The sequence below is a fragment of the Saccostrea echinata genome, unplaced genomic scaffold (assembly GCF_033153115.1).
Source record: "Saccostrea echinata isolate AGI-Se365-2 ecotype Australia unplaced genomic scaffold, CSIRO_AGI_Sech_v1 ptg000014l, whole genome shotgun sequence".
NCBI classification, from domain to species: domain Eukaryota; kingdom Metazoa; phylum Mollusca; class Bivalvia; order Ostreida; family Ostreidae; genus Saccostrea; species Saccostrea echinata.
Genome location: NW_026889763.1, coordinates 20,685,056 through 20,703,611, shown reverse-complemented (window position 1 = coordinate 20,703,611; position 18,556 = coordinate 20,685,056). Strand labels below are relative to the sequence as shown.

The 18,556-nt window shown below is 34.8% G+C and overlaps 1 protein-coding gene across 1 annotated transcript; it reads left to right on the top strand.

The window, feature by feature from the left end:
• The first annotated feature begins 4,825 nt into the window (after positions 1-4,825).
• LOC133186588 (uncharacterized) lies at positions 4,826-18,292 on the top strand. The gene is made up of 6 exons (XM_061321817.1): positions 4,826-4,904; positions 7,542-7,622; positions 10,164-10,249; positions 12,429-12,526; positions 14,314-14,341; positions 15,538-18,292. Exons 1-6 carry the CDS (start codon positions 4,826-4,828, stop codon positions 18,238-18,240), a joined length of 3,075 nt encoding a protein of 1,024 aa, XP_061177801.1. The 3' UTR covers positions 18,241-18,292.
• The last annotated feature ends 264 nt before the right edge of the window (positions 18,293-18,556 follow it).

Here is an 18,556-nt window from a genome sequence, read left to right as displayed (position 1 = left end):
TGATATTTTATTTTTCAATGTTCATTTTAACAATTAGCTCCTTGATTTTTATTGTATTTACATGTATTTAAAATAAAACGTTATGATATTTATGTCAACTCTGCCTCCACAAGACAGGCTTGGATCCAGGATTTTTTTCGGGGGGGGGGGGGGGGGGACACCCCTGTCAAAAAAAATTCCAACCCAAAAATTCAAAAATTTCTCGACAAGCAAATAAATAAATAAATAAATAAATAAATAAATAAATAAATAAATAAATAAAAAATAAAAAAATAAATAAAAATAAAAAATAAATTTCTTCCTAAACGTATTTAATTCCAGAACATTTGTTGACAAACCAAAAGAAAAAAAAAAAGAAAGAAAAAGTAAAATAAAATAAAATAAACGTAAATTCCATTTCCCAAACGTGAAAAACACCTATTTCGTGGTGGCGATGGTGGGGTCCACGTTTTCTAGGAGGGTCCAAAGTCATTTTTTTATTTGAATATATATAGGCCATTGACAGCACTCCTACGTATGCCTTTGCCTCCATGTCCCCCCCCCCCCCCAGGAGTACATGCTTTCGACGACAGTAACGTAATAAATCGGATATTAAAAAAAAACTGGGTTCATATAGCCAAAGGTGATTTCTGGAGGACAATAGTGTCAACGTAATAAAACGGATATAAAATTCCAGGTCATATAGCCAAGGGTGTTTTAAAGTATATCGACTAGAGATTTCGCACAAATTAGAAAAAAATATTTAATATATAACTTCTGAATTTTAGAAAACATAATTGAAAAATCAAATGATTTTTCTCGCGAATTTACATTGACGTCATGCTTATACGCGTAAGAAAAAGTGCAGGCATACTCATGGTTTGATTTTCAAAAAAAAATAAAATAAAAAATAGCAAAATAGAATTTACATAGCCGTCATGCTTTTACGCGTAAGAAAAAGTGCAGGCATACTCATGGTTTAATTTTTAACAATTTAATAGCTGACATTATGATTAATACGTTAGAGCCGTTTTCATGACTTTACATACCTACACATACACATACCTGTGCATAAACTTAAAGTTACATAGTGAGTCAAAATCATGTGTTTCTTTTAAGATAATTGTGTCATAAAGCTAAAGATTTATGAGAAATATGAATAAGGTGAAGTTTTGAGATCTCAACTGCACGGTAAAATCAAGAAAAGACTGCAAATGAAAGTGGCGGAAAAAGAAAAGTTGTTTCTATGGCGCGGTTGTTATCGTCAATGTCAACAATGTCAAGGTCATGTGTCTTTTATTTTTAGCGTGAAACTTGTAAACAACATTGAAGTGGAGCAATCAAAAGTGAGGAATAAGTTCTGATCATCTTTTTTGAAGATTATATCAAAATCCTCGGTAATTCGACATTTATATATATGGAATTGACACCATGGTAACTTCTTCAACTTTTCTGCGCATTCGTACATTAAAAAGGAAGAAGTGAAACAGAATTTTCGTGTTAGGGCAAACGAAAATTATTTTTACTTATATTTTGCTCCATAAAAGTAGATTTTTTAGGTTCTAAAACCTGTAATTTTCTGAAACTAATACTTTTAAGAATTGAATAAAATTTGTATGTGTCTTGCAAAAATTCTACTTCTGTCAATTTTCCCGTTTTTCCGTCACGGTGTCTATTTAAAAGTAGTCATTTAGAAAAAAAGAACTACTATGCGTATTAATGTGTAATTGACGACACTCCTTCATCTGTCTTTGCCTCCAGATGAATATGTATAGACCATTGACAACACTCCTCCATTGTCTCTGCCTCCAGAGGAAAATTGTATAGATCATTGACAACGACTCCTTCATCCATCTTTGCCTCCAGAGGAATACCGGTATGTATAGAAAATTTAAGACACTCCTTCATCTGTCTTCGCCTCCAGAGAAATATGTATAGGCCATTAACGACACTTCTCCATCTGCCTCCAGAGAAATATGTATAGACCATTGACGACACTCCACCATCTACCTCTAAAGGAATATGTATAGACCATTGACGAAACTCCTCCATCTGCCTTTGCCTCCAGAGAAATATGTATAGACCATTGACAACACTCCTTCACCTGTCTTTGCCTCAAGAGGAAAATGTATGGACCATTGACAACACTCCTCCATCTGTCTTTGCCTGCGGAGGAATATGTATAAACCATTGACAACACTCCTCCATCTGTCTTTGCCTCAAGAGGAAAATGTATAGACCATTGATAACACTCCTCCATCTGTCTTTGCCTTCAGAGAAATATGTATAGACTATTGACAACACTCCTCGATCTGTCTTTGCCTCCAGAGGAATATGTATAGACCATTGACAACACTCCTCTATCTGCCTTTGCCTAAAGAGGAATATGTATAGACCATAGACAACACTCCTCCATCTGCTTTTGCCTCCAGAGGAATATGTATAGACCATTGACAACACTCCTCGATCTGTCTTTGCCTCCAGAGGAATATGTATAGACCATTGACAACATTCCTCTATCTGTCTTTGCCTCCAGAGGAATATGTATAGACCATTGACAACACTCCTCCATCTGCCTTTGCCTCCAGAGGAATATGTATAGACCATTGACGACACTTCTACATCTGTCTTTGCCTCAAGAGGAATATGTATAGACCATTGACAACACTCCATCATCTGCCTCTAGAGGAATATGTATAGACCATTGACAATATTCATCCATCTGTCTTTGACTCCAGAAGAATATGCATAGACCATTGACAACACTCCTTCATCTGTCTTTGCCTGCAGAGGAATATGTATAGCAGGGTTCTCGATCATTTAAAATTTAACTGTGGCGCAAGATTTACGCCAAGTGCTAATATTCGCGGTCATTTCGTGACCGAATTCGCGAAGGAACCATGAAATAAATTGAAAAACACACAGCACCTATGAAACAAGCTTGATTTAATACAAAAATGGTATTAAATATTTGACAAAATGATTGATAATTCAATAATAAAAACAATTAATCGAAAATTAGGATGTTTACAAAATATATGCATACCTTGAAAAAGCCCCCCCCCCCCCCCCCCCCATCACCACCACCACCAAACACATGTGTACTTGTGAATAAACACTATCTGTCTTTGGCTCAAGAGGAATATGTATAGACCATGGACGACACTCCTCCATCTACCTTTGCCCCAAGGGGAGTATATACGCCATTGACAACACTCCTCCAACTGACTTCGCCACCAGAAGACTATATATAGGCAGTCGACGATACTCCTCCAACTGACTGGGCTGTTCATTGCTTCATTAAAAGTTACTTTCTTTCATATATCAATTCGATATATCCCAGTGAACTTGAAATAAAACGCACCACAGAGTCTGCCACATCTGTTTCACATTTGGATGTTTTACTGACTATAGCCGATAAGGGTCAACTAACAACTAAATTGTATGACAAACGAGATGAATTCAATTTTTCCATCGTCAGCTTTCCTTATTTATGAACTAATATCCCGCTATCACCTACATATTGTGTTTACATCTCCCAACTTATTCGATACTCAAGAGCATGATCCGAGGACGATCAAATTTTAAACCGAGGCAGGTCACTGACAAATAAATTGATGTTACAGGGATTTCAAAAACCTACTTTAAACTCAACATTCGTAAATTTTATTGGGGGGGGGGGGTCGGGGGTCCCTCCCCCTGAGATTTTCAGAGGTGAAAGGTTTCAAGTAAAAGTAACAAAGAAATGATCTTGGTCCCCCCCTCGGGAAACACGGACCCCTTCCCCTTAAAACGGTAGAAAGAGTTATGTATCTGAAGAAAATACTAAGGAAAATGTACAATTCCCCCCCCCCCCCAGGTTTTATAGGTTTTAGGATGTCGATTATTATTATTATCATTTGCTTATCAAAAGCTTCCCGAGACTGATATCTGTTGGAGTTGATGTGGACCTCCCTGGAAAAAAGTTCATGGATCGGCGCATGCACATTTCATTCTTTTGTTATTTGGTCTGAAGGATTGCCAGAGAGGCTTGCCACATTTCATTATTTTGACCATTCTTTCTAGATGCTGATCACTACGATTATGGTGCCTAGCAGTTTAGGAGGTTGACCTCCTGGATATTCGTCAATCTTTGCCGTTGCTCCTTGATTAGGGAAGGTGTAAAACTTCAGAAGTAAACAGTTCACTGTCCGTCTTATATTATATAAATATTGCATGTAGTTGAGTGTAACATTGGAAATTTTCACCCCAAGAAAACCATTGTCAACCGAGGAGCAGCCGAAGTTAACAATGGTTTTCGAGGGGTGAAAATTTTCAATGTTACACTCAACTACATGCAATATTTATTATATTATACTGAATGTTTTATACAAATACATATTAGAGTGAACATTGCGCGCATCAAATCTGCGCAGTCAATATTTTTTTGGAGTAACACCCGTCGTCAAGCAATGTTGACTGTTGTTACGCTGGAGGGCGTGGCTTCATTATTCAGTAATAGTGTTTTATAACAAATGCTTCTCGACGAATCAGATTCAACTAATTTATATGAAAGTATGATATAAGGCATTTACACATCATATAACTACTGCTTCAGGAGTTTTACCACCTTTGTTAGGCTAGGGATTGCCTCTATGATATCCGTTACTGCCTGACTATAAGCATGCTTCCATGTAGAGTTCCATTAGTAAGTAAGGTCAACCAAGTAAGATTTCCTCTAAGTAGAGAAGGGTCCTACTAGTATATAGATGTATTTGTAAACCAATAATTATTTAGTCATTCTAAAAAGGAGTACCATATTAATCATGATTTTACAGACAAGTACTCCAAGGTTCATATTAAACGGATGCTGGAGTTTCTCATTGACAATATCTATGCAGTTTTTGGAGAACAGGTCGCACACAACTCTGTTGAAAATCCAGTGGGTAATAATTGTGCACCGTCAATAGCAGACCTATTTCTTTTCTTATGAAGCAGAATTTATTTAAAACAACAACAACAAAAAAAAAAAAAAAACAAAACAAAACAAAAAACAAAAAAAAAAAAAAAAACAACTTTTGTCTCTTGCTGTGGCCTTCCATTCAACATTTAGATATATCGAACTTATATCAATTAACAATATTTTTATTCCAATGATGATTCTATAAATCCCTTTGAACTCAAAATAAAAGATGCTACAGAGTCAGAGACATTTGGCTTTTCTAGTTTGCTTAAGAGACGGGATTTACAAGAGAAACATGCGACGGACCAGACCGGGATTCGAACCCGGGCCCCCTGAATCTCCAGTCAGGTGCTCTACTAACTGAGCTATCTGGCCACCGGCAATCGAACCCCTCTGACCGCCTACAGAAAATAATACCAAGATACTGAAAGCCCTCCACAATAGTGAGAGGTTCATTATTGTATAAAAATTAAGTATTCTTCCCCTCTTCTGTTTTATTTTGAAAATATGACAACATTAGTTTTAGCAGCACCAACTTGCAAATACAATGTTTTACAGTATAAGCATGTGGCATTAAGACCTTGTAATTCTCCAGGAAATTCAGCAAATATAATAGTGTCATCTGTATACAGAAGTAAATACAACTTAAAAATACTTCAATTTCATCCTTGTCAAAAATTAAAAGTGAAATATTATATACATCTGTAAGGCCATTGTATGCATGAGACAAAAACTCTGCAAGGTCATTCAAAAAATTGGAAATAACAATGGGGAAAGATTTTCACCTTGTTTTACACCAATATCAGATGAAAAAATAGTCAGAGCAAGTGATGTCATTTCACAATTTTTTGTACAAATGTTATGATGATCAACATTTTACCACCAATAGCATTACTCAATAATTTCTGTTATAACAATACTACTCTATTAACTGAATCAAAAGCCTTAGATAATCAATAAAAGCACAATATAACTTTTTCCTTCTAAACAGAAACAAATCAATGATACATTTCAATTAAGTTAAACTTGTGATCAGTTGTTCCATATCCTTTTCTGAATCCTGCCTGCTCTTTACAAAGTAAGCCTAAGCTCTCTAAATAATTAAACAATCTATCAATCAGAACACGTTATCAATTTTCCAAAACAGCTTAATACAGTAATGCCCCTACAATTATCTGGATTTCTAAGGTCAACCTTATATTTATAAATTGGACATATATAACCTTCTGACCAAAAATCTGGTATAATACCACTCGTGAAAACAATGTTAAAAATCTTCACAAATAAAGGCAGAAGTTTTACAGAACCATACTTCAAAAATTCATTAAGTGTCATAACATTCATAACATTCTCACAAGCCTTGTTATTTTTCAAAGATTTAATTGCATCAGTTACCTCTTTAGCTGTAATAGGTTCATTTACAACAGAATTAAATTCAGTTACATTCTCAGGCAAAACTACATCAACATCATTGTCAACATTGTTTAAATTCTTAAAACATTCATTGCAACCAACTTTTTGTTGTACAGTATTACTCTTATTACAACCTTTGTTCAGCAAAGACCAATATGATTTTGGATTTGTTGTTCTAAGGCCTCTTAGTTTTGCAATAAAATCTTTTTGATACTCATTAAGCTTCCTTTGTAAAGTTTTTTTTTTATAACTTTTACTTTTACTGACAAGGTCTCTATGATTAGCCTCTGAACGAATTCGAACACTGTAATGATATTTGCAAGACATTATATGCTTTACGTTTCACATAGCAATGCCTTTCTACTTGCAAGATGCTAACTGATGTTTGCATTTTCATATGAGAACTATTTGAGATGGTAACAAACATATCAGCCTGTTCAGCTGTATTCTTGATTACATTCATTACAGTCAACAATAATACTATTACACTGGTGTTGATAGAATCAATGTTCTCAAGTGTATCTATAATAGATTCAACTTTTGTCCTATCAATGTAATCTGTCAAAACAGTGGCCCGTTCTCTGACCCATTTAGGTTTTAAATTTTGTTCAATATTTTGTCCTGACAATTCATTATATGAAGGACAAATGTACATACTGTCGATTAAAGCACTATCACTGTTTACAGCATTTGCAATGCACATTTGTAAGGAAATAGGCTTGTAAATATCACTAAATATTGGTTCATACAGTTCTGGAGAAACAATACTATAGTCTATAACAGAGATACATGTATTACTATATAAATATTGCATGTAGTTGAGTGTAACATTGAAAATTTTCACCCCAAGAAAACCTTTGTCAACCGAGGCGCAGCCGAGGTTGACAATGGTTTTCAAGGGGTGAAAACTTTCAATGTTACATTCAACTACATGCAATATTTATTATATTATACTGAATGTTTTATACAAAGACATATTACAGTGAAACTTGCGCGCATAAATTCGGTGCAGTCAATATTTTTTGGAATATCACAGGTCGTCAATCTAACATCATGATCATATGTAAATTTTAATATACTTATGTCACAAAACTTACTACCATGAATACCCACACATACCGATACATTCTAAACTATCAATATTCTACGCTTGCATACATATTTGGATGAAATATATTCACAAGATTTTATGTACAACTGCTTACAGACAATGAAAATACTATCGCGGAACCGGAACTACGTCACTTGATCTGTCAATCAACGGAACGTGCTATTAATCGCGAGCAGGGTAAGTCTGTCACGTATTGACGCGATGTATGATATGTTTGATGTGATATGTTTATTCACCAGTCTGTATTATCAAGGGTCCTGAATGCTTGATTAAGAAAAGTTTAAATGTTTACAATGTCGCATTTCATGTTCAGTCGATTCTTGAAATGAACATTGAGTCCCTGATTGTAGGAAATGATGGTTTATCATGATGCACTTCGATATATATAAGAATGTTTCGTACTTTCGGAATTGTTTATTTTGGTATAATTTATAAAACTCCTTTAGGTAAACTAAGACTTTAGCAAAGAAGGTGGACTAAAATCGTGGTCATATGTAATCTAAATATAGACTGTCAAACTGAGCTAACATCATTGTTATTGTTGACCTGAAAACGTGCATGGGTTGTGATGAACTTTTACCATGTTGTAACATATTATACTGTATTATGGGTAAATTGTTATGTTGTCTTGAGTTAAAATGAATATGTGAAGGAAAAAAATGTCAGTTATTCTTGCAATTGAATGTTTATTCGATGTACAAAATACACGTCTTGTAACACGAAGACTCGGGTCGGGAAACGGATAACATTTTTCCGGATTGCATGAAGACGTATTTTAGAGATATATTTTGCTGAAAAAAAAAAATAAAATTTCATGAAAAGTGTATGAGCAAGAAGAAGATGCTTTAACTTGAACACATATGAGCGATAAACATCATTTGGAAAGAACTTAAAGTTTGTAGAAAGGAGATGGGGAGGGGGGTCAAGAATCTCTGAGTATTAGTAAAATATTTCCCTCATTTTCCAGTTCTTTAACAGTATTTAAATATTCCTTTACACAAATCAGTGCTTTATATAAAAAAAATCTTCTCTTTAACTACGTATTTTTAACTGAATTTTCAATGCATCCCCCCCCCCTTAATACTAACTAGTATATATATATATAGATATATTGTAGGTTAAAATTCTTATCAAACACTTATATTGAAATGATCAAAATAATGAATATAATATCAGAGTGTAAAGAAGGAAGCTAGAAAACGATACATGCCCTGTTCACAGAGTTATATTGTTTGTAGATTTTTTTTTAGATCGATCACTGTTCGTTTTCTTCACCTTTTTCATAAAGCACTCTCCTAAACAAAATTCTGAAATATCGCAGTATCGTACAAATACTTCTGATATCTTGTCATCTTCGCTTGTACAGTGTATGTTGAATTCATTACTTAATGGGTAATATCAATAGCTAATTGATGTACTCAGAAACAAGAGGCCCATGGGTCACAACGCTCACCTGAGTTATGTTTTTGGCCCTGTTGTCTTCATCAAATTTTTCCCTCTATACATGTGTATTCCTATGTACTTTAATGGCACCATCTTATAGACAAAGGTCATGATTTGAATAAAATTGAATCTACACTACTAGAAGATGCTTCCATATGATTATGACTAATCAAGGCTTTGCTTTTCAACACAGAAGGGTTTTTTTTTTAAATCCCTTTCTATAAATTTCTATGTAAAACTATGATTATTTATTGTGGTCCTACCCTACCCCTGGGGTTCAAGATTTCAACAGACTTAAGTTTATACCAAATGAGGATGCTTCCACATTTAAAATATGATTCATCACGGATTTGGTGTTCTTGAGAAGAGGAGTTTTAAAGACATTTCCTTGTATAATCTTAATATGTAAAACTATATATATATATATATATATATACATATATATATATATATATATATATATATATATATATATATATATATATATATATACATAAATGTAAAAAATCGCCTATTGTGGCCCCAGTCTACATGTACTCCTGGAAAGGGACATGATTTGAACAAACTTGAATCTACAGAATCTGCGGATGCTTCCATCTTAATATGACTAATCATGGCTTTACTGTTCTTGATAAGATTTTTTAAAATATATTTTTTTCATATATATTCCTATAACAAACTTTATTCCTTATTGTGCTCCCCCACCCCCCGGGGGATACTCTGAACAATTTTCAATCTACACTTCAATAGGAAACTAGGAAACCTTCATCTAAGTTTCATCTTTTCTGGTCCAGTGGTTCTTGAGAAGACATTTTTTTAAAAAAGATTTGTCCTGTATCTTTCAATGTAAAATTTTGATTTACCATAGTGGCCCACCCAACCCCCGCGGGGCCATGATTTGAATAATTTGGAATCTTCTCTACCTCAGGAAGCTTCAACATATGTTTCACCTTTTCTGACCAAGGGTTCTTGATAAGATTTTTTAATGACCCACCCTAATTTTACCTTTTCTTGATTATCTCCCCTTGGAAGGGGGGATTGACACTTCGATCACTTTAACAATGTAAATTCCCCCTTTACTCAATGATGCTTTGTACCAACTTTGACTTATGGTTTCAGCTCAGGTGAGATAAAAAGCAGTCAAAGGTCTTTTTGTTTTTCTATTTTGAAAAATCCAAAAAAAGGATTTTACAAGGACAAAGCTGTTGAACACTTAAAAATGAATGAAATCTGGTAATGAAATGTTTAATATAATTTCTTATTTTGTTATTGTAGATAGTAATATGTCTAACTTCACAAGAGAGGAATATCTAAGACTTTATTTTCCCAAAAGCAGAAGGTCACGCTGCAAAAATTGTGAGGTAAGGGTCTTGCGTCACAAATACGTACCGTAGTTTTTTTTTTTTTAAATACCTGACACACACAGGGAATGATTAACAAACAAATACCTAGTTTTCTTTATATACATGTACCTGACACACACAGGGATTGGTTAACAAACACATACCGTAGTTTTCTGTTTATACCCGACACACACAAGAACTGGTTAACGAACACATTCCTAGTTTTCTGTTTATACCTGATACACACACAAGGATTGGTTAGTGTAGCGGACTGTACATAGGGAACTTATACTGCCTTGCTAGTGAGAGCGGTAGAGTCTCCCTCTATTTCAGGCAAGTTAAGCAACGGTGAGCCTGTATAACCCTTGGAGGGGCGACAGCTTCACGTTACAAAATTGGTGGCAGCATAGTGACTCTGGTGTCTGGCAGCCTACTTCAGCAGTAGAGCTAGGACTTTGTGTCCATTTACAGACTTGGTGTCTGTGGACGACAGAGGTTGCCGTAACTGAAGAGGTTCAAGGCCTGCTTCAGGAAGCTCAAGGGAAAAGACTTTGTGTCCATGTACGGACTTAGTGTCCGTGGACGGCATTGGTTGTCGTTACTGAAGATGCCCAGACACTTAGAGAGAACCCATGGTAAGCTTCGGGTCGAAGCTTCCCTGAGCGGGGGGAAGTGTATCGGATGGTATATAGCGAACTTATACTGCCTCGCTAGTGAGCTACCTTTCTAGTGATACGGTAGGGTCTCCCTCTATTACAGGCAAGTTAAGCAACGGCGAGCCTGTATAACCCTTTGGGGGGGGGGGGGGGAAGGGGTGACCGTTTCACGTTACAGTTAACAAACATTTACCGTAGTTTTCTGTATTATCACACAGAGGGATTGGTTAAAACACTAAGTATACCATAGTTTTTTTTTGTTTTTGTTTTAGCACACAAGGGATTGGTTAACATTTGAAAGAAGAGACACACATACACATGTATCGTTTATGTTTTTTTCAACAAGTTTAAAAACAGATGATCCATACAATTTTTCTTTATAAGTCCTTAAAATACTTAAAAAATCTATGTTTATATTAGTAAAATGATTATGTTTAGCAACATAAATTGTCATTTTCTTTCGAACTTTATCAATATTATCCTTTTAGTGTTAATTTTTTTTTATATAGATTTATTGTGTAGTAATTTGTCTACAATTTCTTGATGTTTGTTTATTGAACAGTAAGACAGTCTTCAGAAGTTCATGTAAAACAACTGCGCAATACTTTTATTAGTTACACTAATTCATAATCTTATTTAAAATTTGTGCAGTTTGAGATAAAACATGATTAAGCTTATTTTTCCTTCTTTTAACTCAATTCTTTTTACACACAGTCTCTGGTAAAATGTTTGGTTCAAATATTAATTCCCAATCTCATACATAATTGCGTAATAATTTTACTTTTATAACTGTACATGACTCTCACCAAGATCTCAACCTTAGGAAATTTATTTTTTAAAAATGTATCTAAATTTAGTGAGGTGATTCTGTAACAAACATTATGCTTATGTAGATTATATGTTTTTGCAACAGTTATCTGCAATATACATTTTAAGATAAAGAAAGTTTTGATATCTGAAGTTTGGTACATTTTTTTTTTATTGTTCATTGAAAAATCGCTAGGTTCAAATTTGAGTCAATATATACATTTACTCATCATCGGATACTCACTGGTGATCTCGATCGTCTTTTACTCATCACCCGTGGGCAAACTCACCGAAATATCGTCGTAAAATATGCTAATTTCTTGATTACAGACAACCAATCAGAAAATTGGAACTCTTCAATTTTGAATATACATTAATTTCACGCTCGCTAAATAGTGCAAATTTTGTTTTAAAACAATTAAAAACAAATCACTTACATCAAAAACCAATAAGAAATTACATGGGAGTACCTTTCTCAAACTGCGAAATGCACCGGTGAGTGGATTTAAAGTCCGTGTGTTAACTACGGAAACGTTTTTGTAATTGCCGAACATACGTATGTAACATAAACTTTAATTTGTTAATTTGCCATCGCGACTCTGTGGAGCAGCCAACCAAATGGCCATCGCATATTAATTACATACGACGATTTTGCGGCGCGTTTGCCCACTGGTGAGGAGAAAGGACGAGATCGCCCGTGGGTATCTGACGATGACATTTACCTTGTTTTGTAGGGCTGCCGGGCAGAAAATTGTGGCCTGTGTACATACTGTAAGGACAAGCACATTTTTGGTGGAAGTGATAGATTGAAACAGTGCTGTATCAATAAACGGTAAATATCGAGTGATAGATTGAAACAGTGCTGTATCAATAAACGGTAAATACAGAGTGATAGATTGAAACAGTGCTGTATCAATAAACGGTAAATATCGAGTGATAGATTGAAACAGTACTGTATCAATAAACGGTAAATACAGAGTGATAGATTGAAACAGTGCTGTATCAATAAACGGTAAATATCGAGTGATAGATTGAAACAGTGCTGTATCAATGAACGGTAAATACAGAGTGATAGATTGAAACAGTGCTGTATCAATAAATGGTAAATACAGAGTGATAGATTGAAACAGTGCCGTATCAATAAACGGTAAATACAGAGTGATAGATTGAAACAGTGCTGTATCAATAAACGGTAAATATCGAGTGATAGATTGAAACAGTACTGTATCAATAAAGGGTAAATACAGAGTGATAGATTGAAACAGTGCTGTATCAATGAACGGTAAATATCGAGTGATAGATTGAAACAGTGCTGTATCAATAAACGGTAAATACAGAGTGATAGATTGAAACAGTGCTGTATCAATAAACGGAAACTTCAGAGTGATAGATTGAAACAGTGCTGTATCAATAAACGGTAAATACAGAGTGATAGATTGAAACAGTGCTTTATCAATAAACGGTAAATACAGAGAGATAGATTGAAACAATGCTGTATTAATAAACGGTAAATACAGAGTGATAGATTGAAACAGTGCTGTATCAATAAACGGTAAATATCGAGTGATAGATTGAAACAATGCTTTATCAATAAACGGTAAATATCGAGTGATAGATTGAAACAATGCTTTATCAATAAACGGTAAATATCGAGTGAGCATAAAATCGGTAAGTATCGAGTGAGTATAAAGTCGCTAAGTATCAAGTAAGGATAAAATCGCTGTTTCGAGGGAGCATAAAAAAGGATCGTATGGGATGAGTATAAAATCTTTAGATATCGAGTGGGTATAAGATCTTTAAATATTAAGTAAGTATAAAATCTTTAAATAGCGACTGAGTATAAAAACGTTAAATATTGAATGAGTATGAAGTCGGTAAGTATCGAGTGAGTATAAAAACGGTAAACATCGAGTTAGTATAAAGGTAGTAAATATCGATTGAGTATGAAATCGGTAAATATCGAGTGAGTATGAAGTCGGTAAATATCGAGTGAGTATAAAAACGGTAAGTATAGAGTTAGTATAAAGTCGGTAAATATCAATAGAGTATGAAATCGGTAAATATCGAGTGAGTATAAAATAGACTGGAATAAATGAAAAAAAAATTCTGTAGTCAAAGGCAAATTGACAGAAAACCATGGACACATGAATTTCAAGTCAACCAGGACCGAGGAATTGATTATCACATTGAGTCATTGACAAACTATTTCTAAAAAACTGATAATGTTCATTTTTAAGCAACTTGAAATAAATTTTGTAAGTCTTATGATAATGGCAACTACTTAACGGTTATAATGCTCCATAATAGTAACCAATCGTAACGTCAGGGTGTTGTAACAGAAAGGTCAGGAGTTGAAACTGAACAAACATTGCGTTCAGTGGCAAATGGATCAGGAACTGCTAACAATAGAAAAATATAGGACAGCAGGAAAAATAGAAGTATCCAAAAAATTGAAAGACAATAAGCATACTTACATGTATCTCAAAGTATTTCTTAATAGAAACATTTGTAAAAATGTATAACGTGAATAATTATCAAAAGGATGTAATAAATGACGTCACTAAGACAGGGTATTTCCAATTTCAGACACCAGTTAACAAATTACAATTATTTTTACAGATGCAGACGTCTGTTCGACCATGGAAAGGTAAATATCATGTTGGTGAAGAGTTGTCTTTCTTTTGGACAATTTTTTTTAAGTAAAAAAAATAAGGTTTTAAAGAAAAATTTAGACTGATGCTTAATAATTTCCTTGCTATTTTGAGATATAGGTCTAAGACAAATGTCCAGGTTTGAAGTAAACGTTTTCTAAAATTCTCGGTATAATATCATGGCTTACCAAGTTGCTAGAACATTTCAGACCGATTTGTTACAAAAGCGTATTTAAAAAATTTCCTTTAGCTAAAAATTATTAAAATTTCAAATTTTGAGACGCGTTTGATTGACACATATCCTTGTACCAGCTTCCACGAAGTAAAATTTATCCATAATATTTAAGAAAAAAGTGGTAAATTTGTTGTGTATTAATGAAAAATATTAAACCTATAATCCAGAAAATTCAGACTAGAAATATGAGAAAGTAAAACCAACACACCGGTGTTGTCAGTTCGTATTCAGTGGTATCTACAGAGTAAACACATCCGGTAAACCGTAAACATAAATTATTTATAACAGAGCTCGTGCCCAATGTTTCCAAACCAAATGCTTAACGTAATATTTTGAATATCATGGTCCTTGAGTTTTTAGATTTTTCATGAAAAATCAATTCTTTAAGCTAAAGCTATTTAAAAAATAAATAAATAAATAAATAAAACCAGAAGTTTAAAATTATAAACAAATCGGCAATGCAACTGTGTTCAGGCCCATTTAATATTTATAACTATTTTTATTTTAAGAAGAGAGAGAAGGGTGTTCATGAAGTCAACTGAAAGCAGTTTAAAATGTGTATCAATACTTGATGACAGATGATAAAAACAAAATATCTTCAAAATTCATGAAAATAACAGTTGAAGCCATGTTTAAAGAAGTAAAATAAATTACTTTAGCCGCATACTAGTAGATTTTGATTTTTCATTCAAATTTACAATAAAGTGATAAAAATTTGGATTTTTAAGGTTGTCGAAAAAAAGGTAGAATTTTTAACATCGTAGAAAGTTTACAATTTCTTAATATTTTAGAAATTTGATATTTGGATCATTTACAACCAAAATATGTCCAAATATAAATATCAGTCGAGGCATCGATTTTTTGTGTTTGTATCATTTATTCATGAAAGAAAGTAATGCCATGAATCTTCGATTTTTGGAAGTGTGTGCATTACAAACTAGATATTTTATATTGCAGAAAAATAGCCTATCAGAACCGGAACAACCGGTAATTCAGCACGCACAGTACAATCCAAAACCTGAACCGAAAATACAGCACGCGTTTGTCTTTCTCCGGGACATATGTGATGAAAAACTGTTAACAATATTTAGGAAAAATCCGACCAAAACGGAAACTGAAGACACAAACACAGTATCAAATAAAGCGCCAAACGACATCATGACGTCACAGAATTTAGGGCGGTCTCAGAGGAAGAAGAAAGCTAATTATCATTACTTAAATCCTGATAAATACCTTCTTCCTGCCAAATTTGGGAGGAAAGAGTGTCCGATAAACAGTGATCCTTTGGAGGGTGTTGATATTAACAAATTAGTTGCCCACGTAGAAAGACAGAATGAGCAAGACAGGAAATTCTTACAGGCTGAAAAACGGAAGCGTTTGGTAAATGACACAGAAATACAGTGTATGCCACCACCGATATCAGAAACTGAGGACGAGAAACTACATCCTTATGGTTATTTGAAATCCATACCGCCTTCCATAAATAGTCCAGCAGCTTTCAGTTCTTTCAAGAGTTCGTCCTTAAAAAGTCTGCCATATCTGACGAAACAGGATAAAACTTCCAATAATGACGCAGTTTATACATATAGGGGCGTTTCTGACCCGCCTCTGAATGACCTATATATGGATGAAAAAGTAAACGTTGGTTTTTCCGGTCTTTCTTGTAAGCCTAATGACGCTTATTTTAATGAAATTTATACAGACCTGGACAAGATCCTCCCAAACCTAAATAATGAACCAAAACATAAGAAAGGACTTCAAGAGAGAGAGGACAAACGATCAAATACTGGAACAGAGAAGATTTCAACTCCAATAACAGAGGACAGAGCAGTGACGAGTGTAACAGAGGACACATCCTTTCTCGTGAAATCTGTTGATCAATCTGAAATAGAAAGTCATTTGACTAAATTGAATAAAACAGAGGTTTCAATGGACTACAACACTGAAGGGGACATAAATATTGAAAACATTGAAAACACCGTATATCAGGGCGTAATGAGAGAAACAGGGAAAGAACAAGCCAAGGAAGAGAAATATTTCCAGCTAGATATAGGAGATAAACTTATTTTTATCCCTACCGATGGAACTTGCGAAATTCCGAAAGCGTTTGTGCTGGACAAACCTTCTAAAGCGCCAGAGACCAATCTAAACTCTGGAACAGGGAAAAGTCTGGTCTCTGAACAAAAGTCCTCCGTTGATCCTGCTGAAGTTACAGAAAGTACCCCAGTTAAATCAGAGCTTATGGATGGTTCGGGCGATGACTCATTGCCGAAAATTACAAGCGTGTTCAGTTTGTCTTCAGACAGAGTGTCTGCAGAAAATAACATAATTGAACCAGAAACATCATCTTATACGACAGACCGAGATAGAAGCATGGAATTGGATTCATGTAAAGTGCCCATGGAAACCCACAGTGCATCAATTCAGCTCAAACCATCACTAACGACAGAAAAAAATAAGGAAGTTTTTTCATTAACAACAAAGGGTACGAAATTATCAAAACTCTCGATAGGTCATTCAAGTGGAACGTGTCCTGCGTCACCTAATCCTTCCGTTTGTCAACTTACTTCATCAAGTGCAAACAGGCCTACGGAACTGAAGATGCGTTTGTCAAACCTGGGAAAGCTTGAACACCTTGTGAAATCTACCGGTAAAGCATTAAATCAGTCTAACGTGGTCAATCTACCAACTTCCAACGCTTCACGCAAGGTCGCTCCAGATGTTAAACAGAGCGCCATTCCAGCCACAGCACAGAAACTATTGCTCATTCCAAAATTAAGTAGCCCGCATTCTGATGGTAGAAGCACTTTGTTTATCACTTCAACTCAAAACAATAAGCTACAAAACATTTTGCCCAACGCAAAATTACGCTTTGTTGTTGATAAACCACAGACGTCAATGTCAAACATAAGTTCGTGTAAGAGGAACCCTGGTGTTAGGACGACTGGCTTGGCGGTTATTCCAAAGGATCCCTCGAGGCCAGTTCTACTTTTTCCGAACAAAACAAACGCTACTTTCAAGCCTATTGTATCACGTCAGGTAACTGTCAATGCAAACAGTTCTCTTCATTCTAAAACTGTTCCCTCTTTTTTCAAGACTTCAGGTAACAATCGAGGAAATCAAAGCAATGCTAGTTCTCGCTCAGGCCTAGTATCATCTGCTTCAAATAATGGATTTTTGGTTCAATCTGGCGTTTTATCAGCTGTTACTGAATCATTAAGGTCGTCTGAGCGGAATGTGTTGAGCAGTAGTGCCCCTCTCAATACCAAACCAAATTGCAATGATATTGAAACACAAAGCAAGGCTGAAAATAATCATTCAAATGCAATTAAGAAAGCCAACTCCTTTGGCCAGGAATGGGTCACAGTTAAGTCTAGGCCGGGTGACAAACATAAGTTTGAAGCTGCTATTCTCACAGACGTAGTTAAAGAAAAAAACGTTTTTGAAATAAATGGCGAAACACCCACTGCTAGTGAGAGAACTATTTCACAAACCAGGGAGAGGGGTAGAGAACAGACCTTGGAACACAATATTACGCACGTACACGCCGAAGAGATGGACACGGAGGAGCGCATCCGGCGACTCAGAGAAAAGATGCGCAGTCATCAGGAAGAATGTGAAAGTTTGAAAAAGACTTTATCGATCGATAGTGAGTTATAAGAAATGACAGTTGTTAAGATGTTTGGTGTTTATTAAAAATCGAATCTTTTAACATGTTAAGTTATTTTTGTTCGAGTTGCAATGTGCGTAATTCAAGAGACTGATCATAGATATACATAATGATTTATGGAACATTTAATTCGAAACTTAAATCACCCAGGTATTCAGGACAAATTTTCACCCTTCAATTTTTCTCTTGTAAGTAGATTTCCCTATTGTAAAGGAAAAAGTACACTTTCAAAAAGGCGACGATGTGAATTGTCTCCAGACAAACAGACGTCAGAAAGAGTTCACCAGAATGACTCGCTCGTTTGAG

Excerpts from the sequence above, each read along its gene's own strand:
- LOC133186588 (XM_061321817.1), top strand. The coding sequence starts at position 4,826 with ATGCTGGAGTTTCTCATTGACAATATCTATGCAGTTTTTGGAGAACAG. Across the intron at positions 10,250-12,428 it reads CACGCTGCAAAAATTGTGAG|GGCTGCCGGGCAGAAAATTG; the intron begins GTAAGGGTCTTG and ends CTTGTTTTGTAG. Across the intron at positions 12,527-14,313 it reads CAGTGCTGTATCAATAAACG|ATGCAGACGTCTGTTCGACC; the intron begins GTAAATATCGAG and ends TTATTTTTACAG.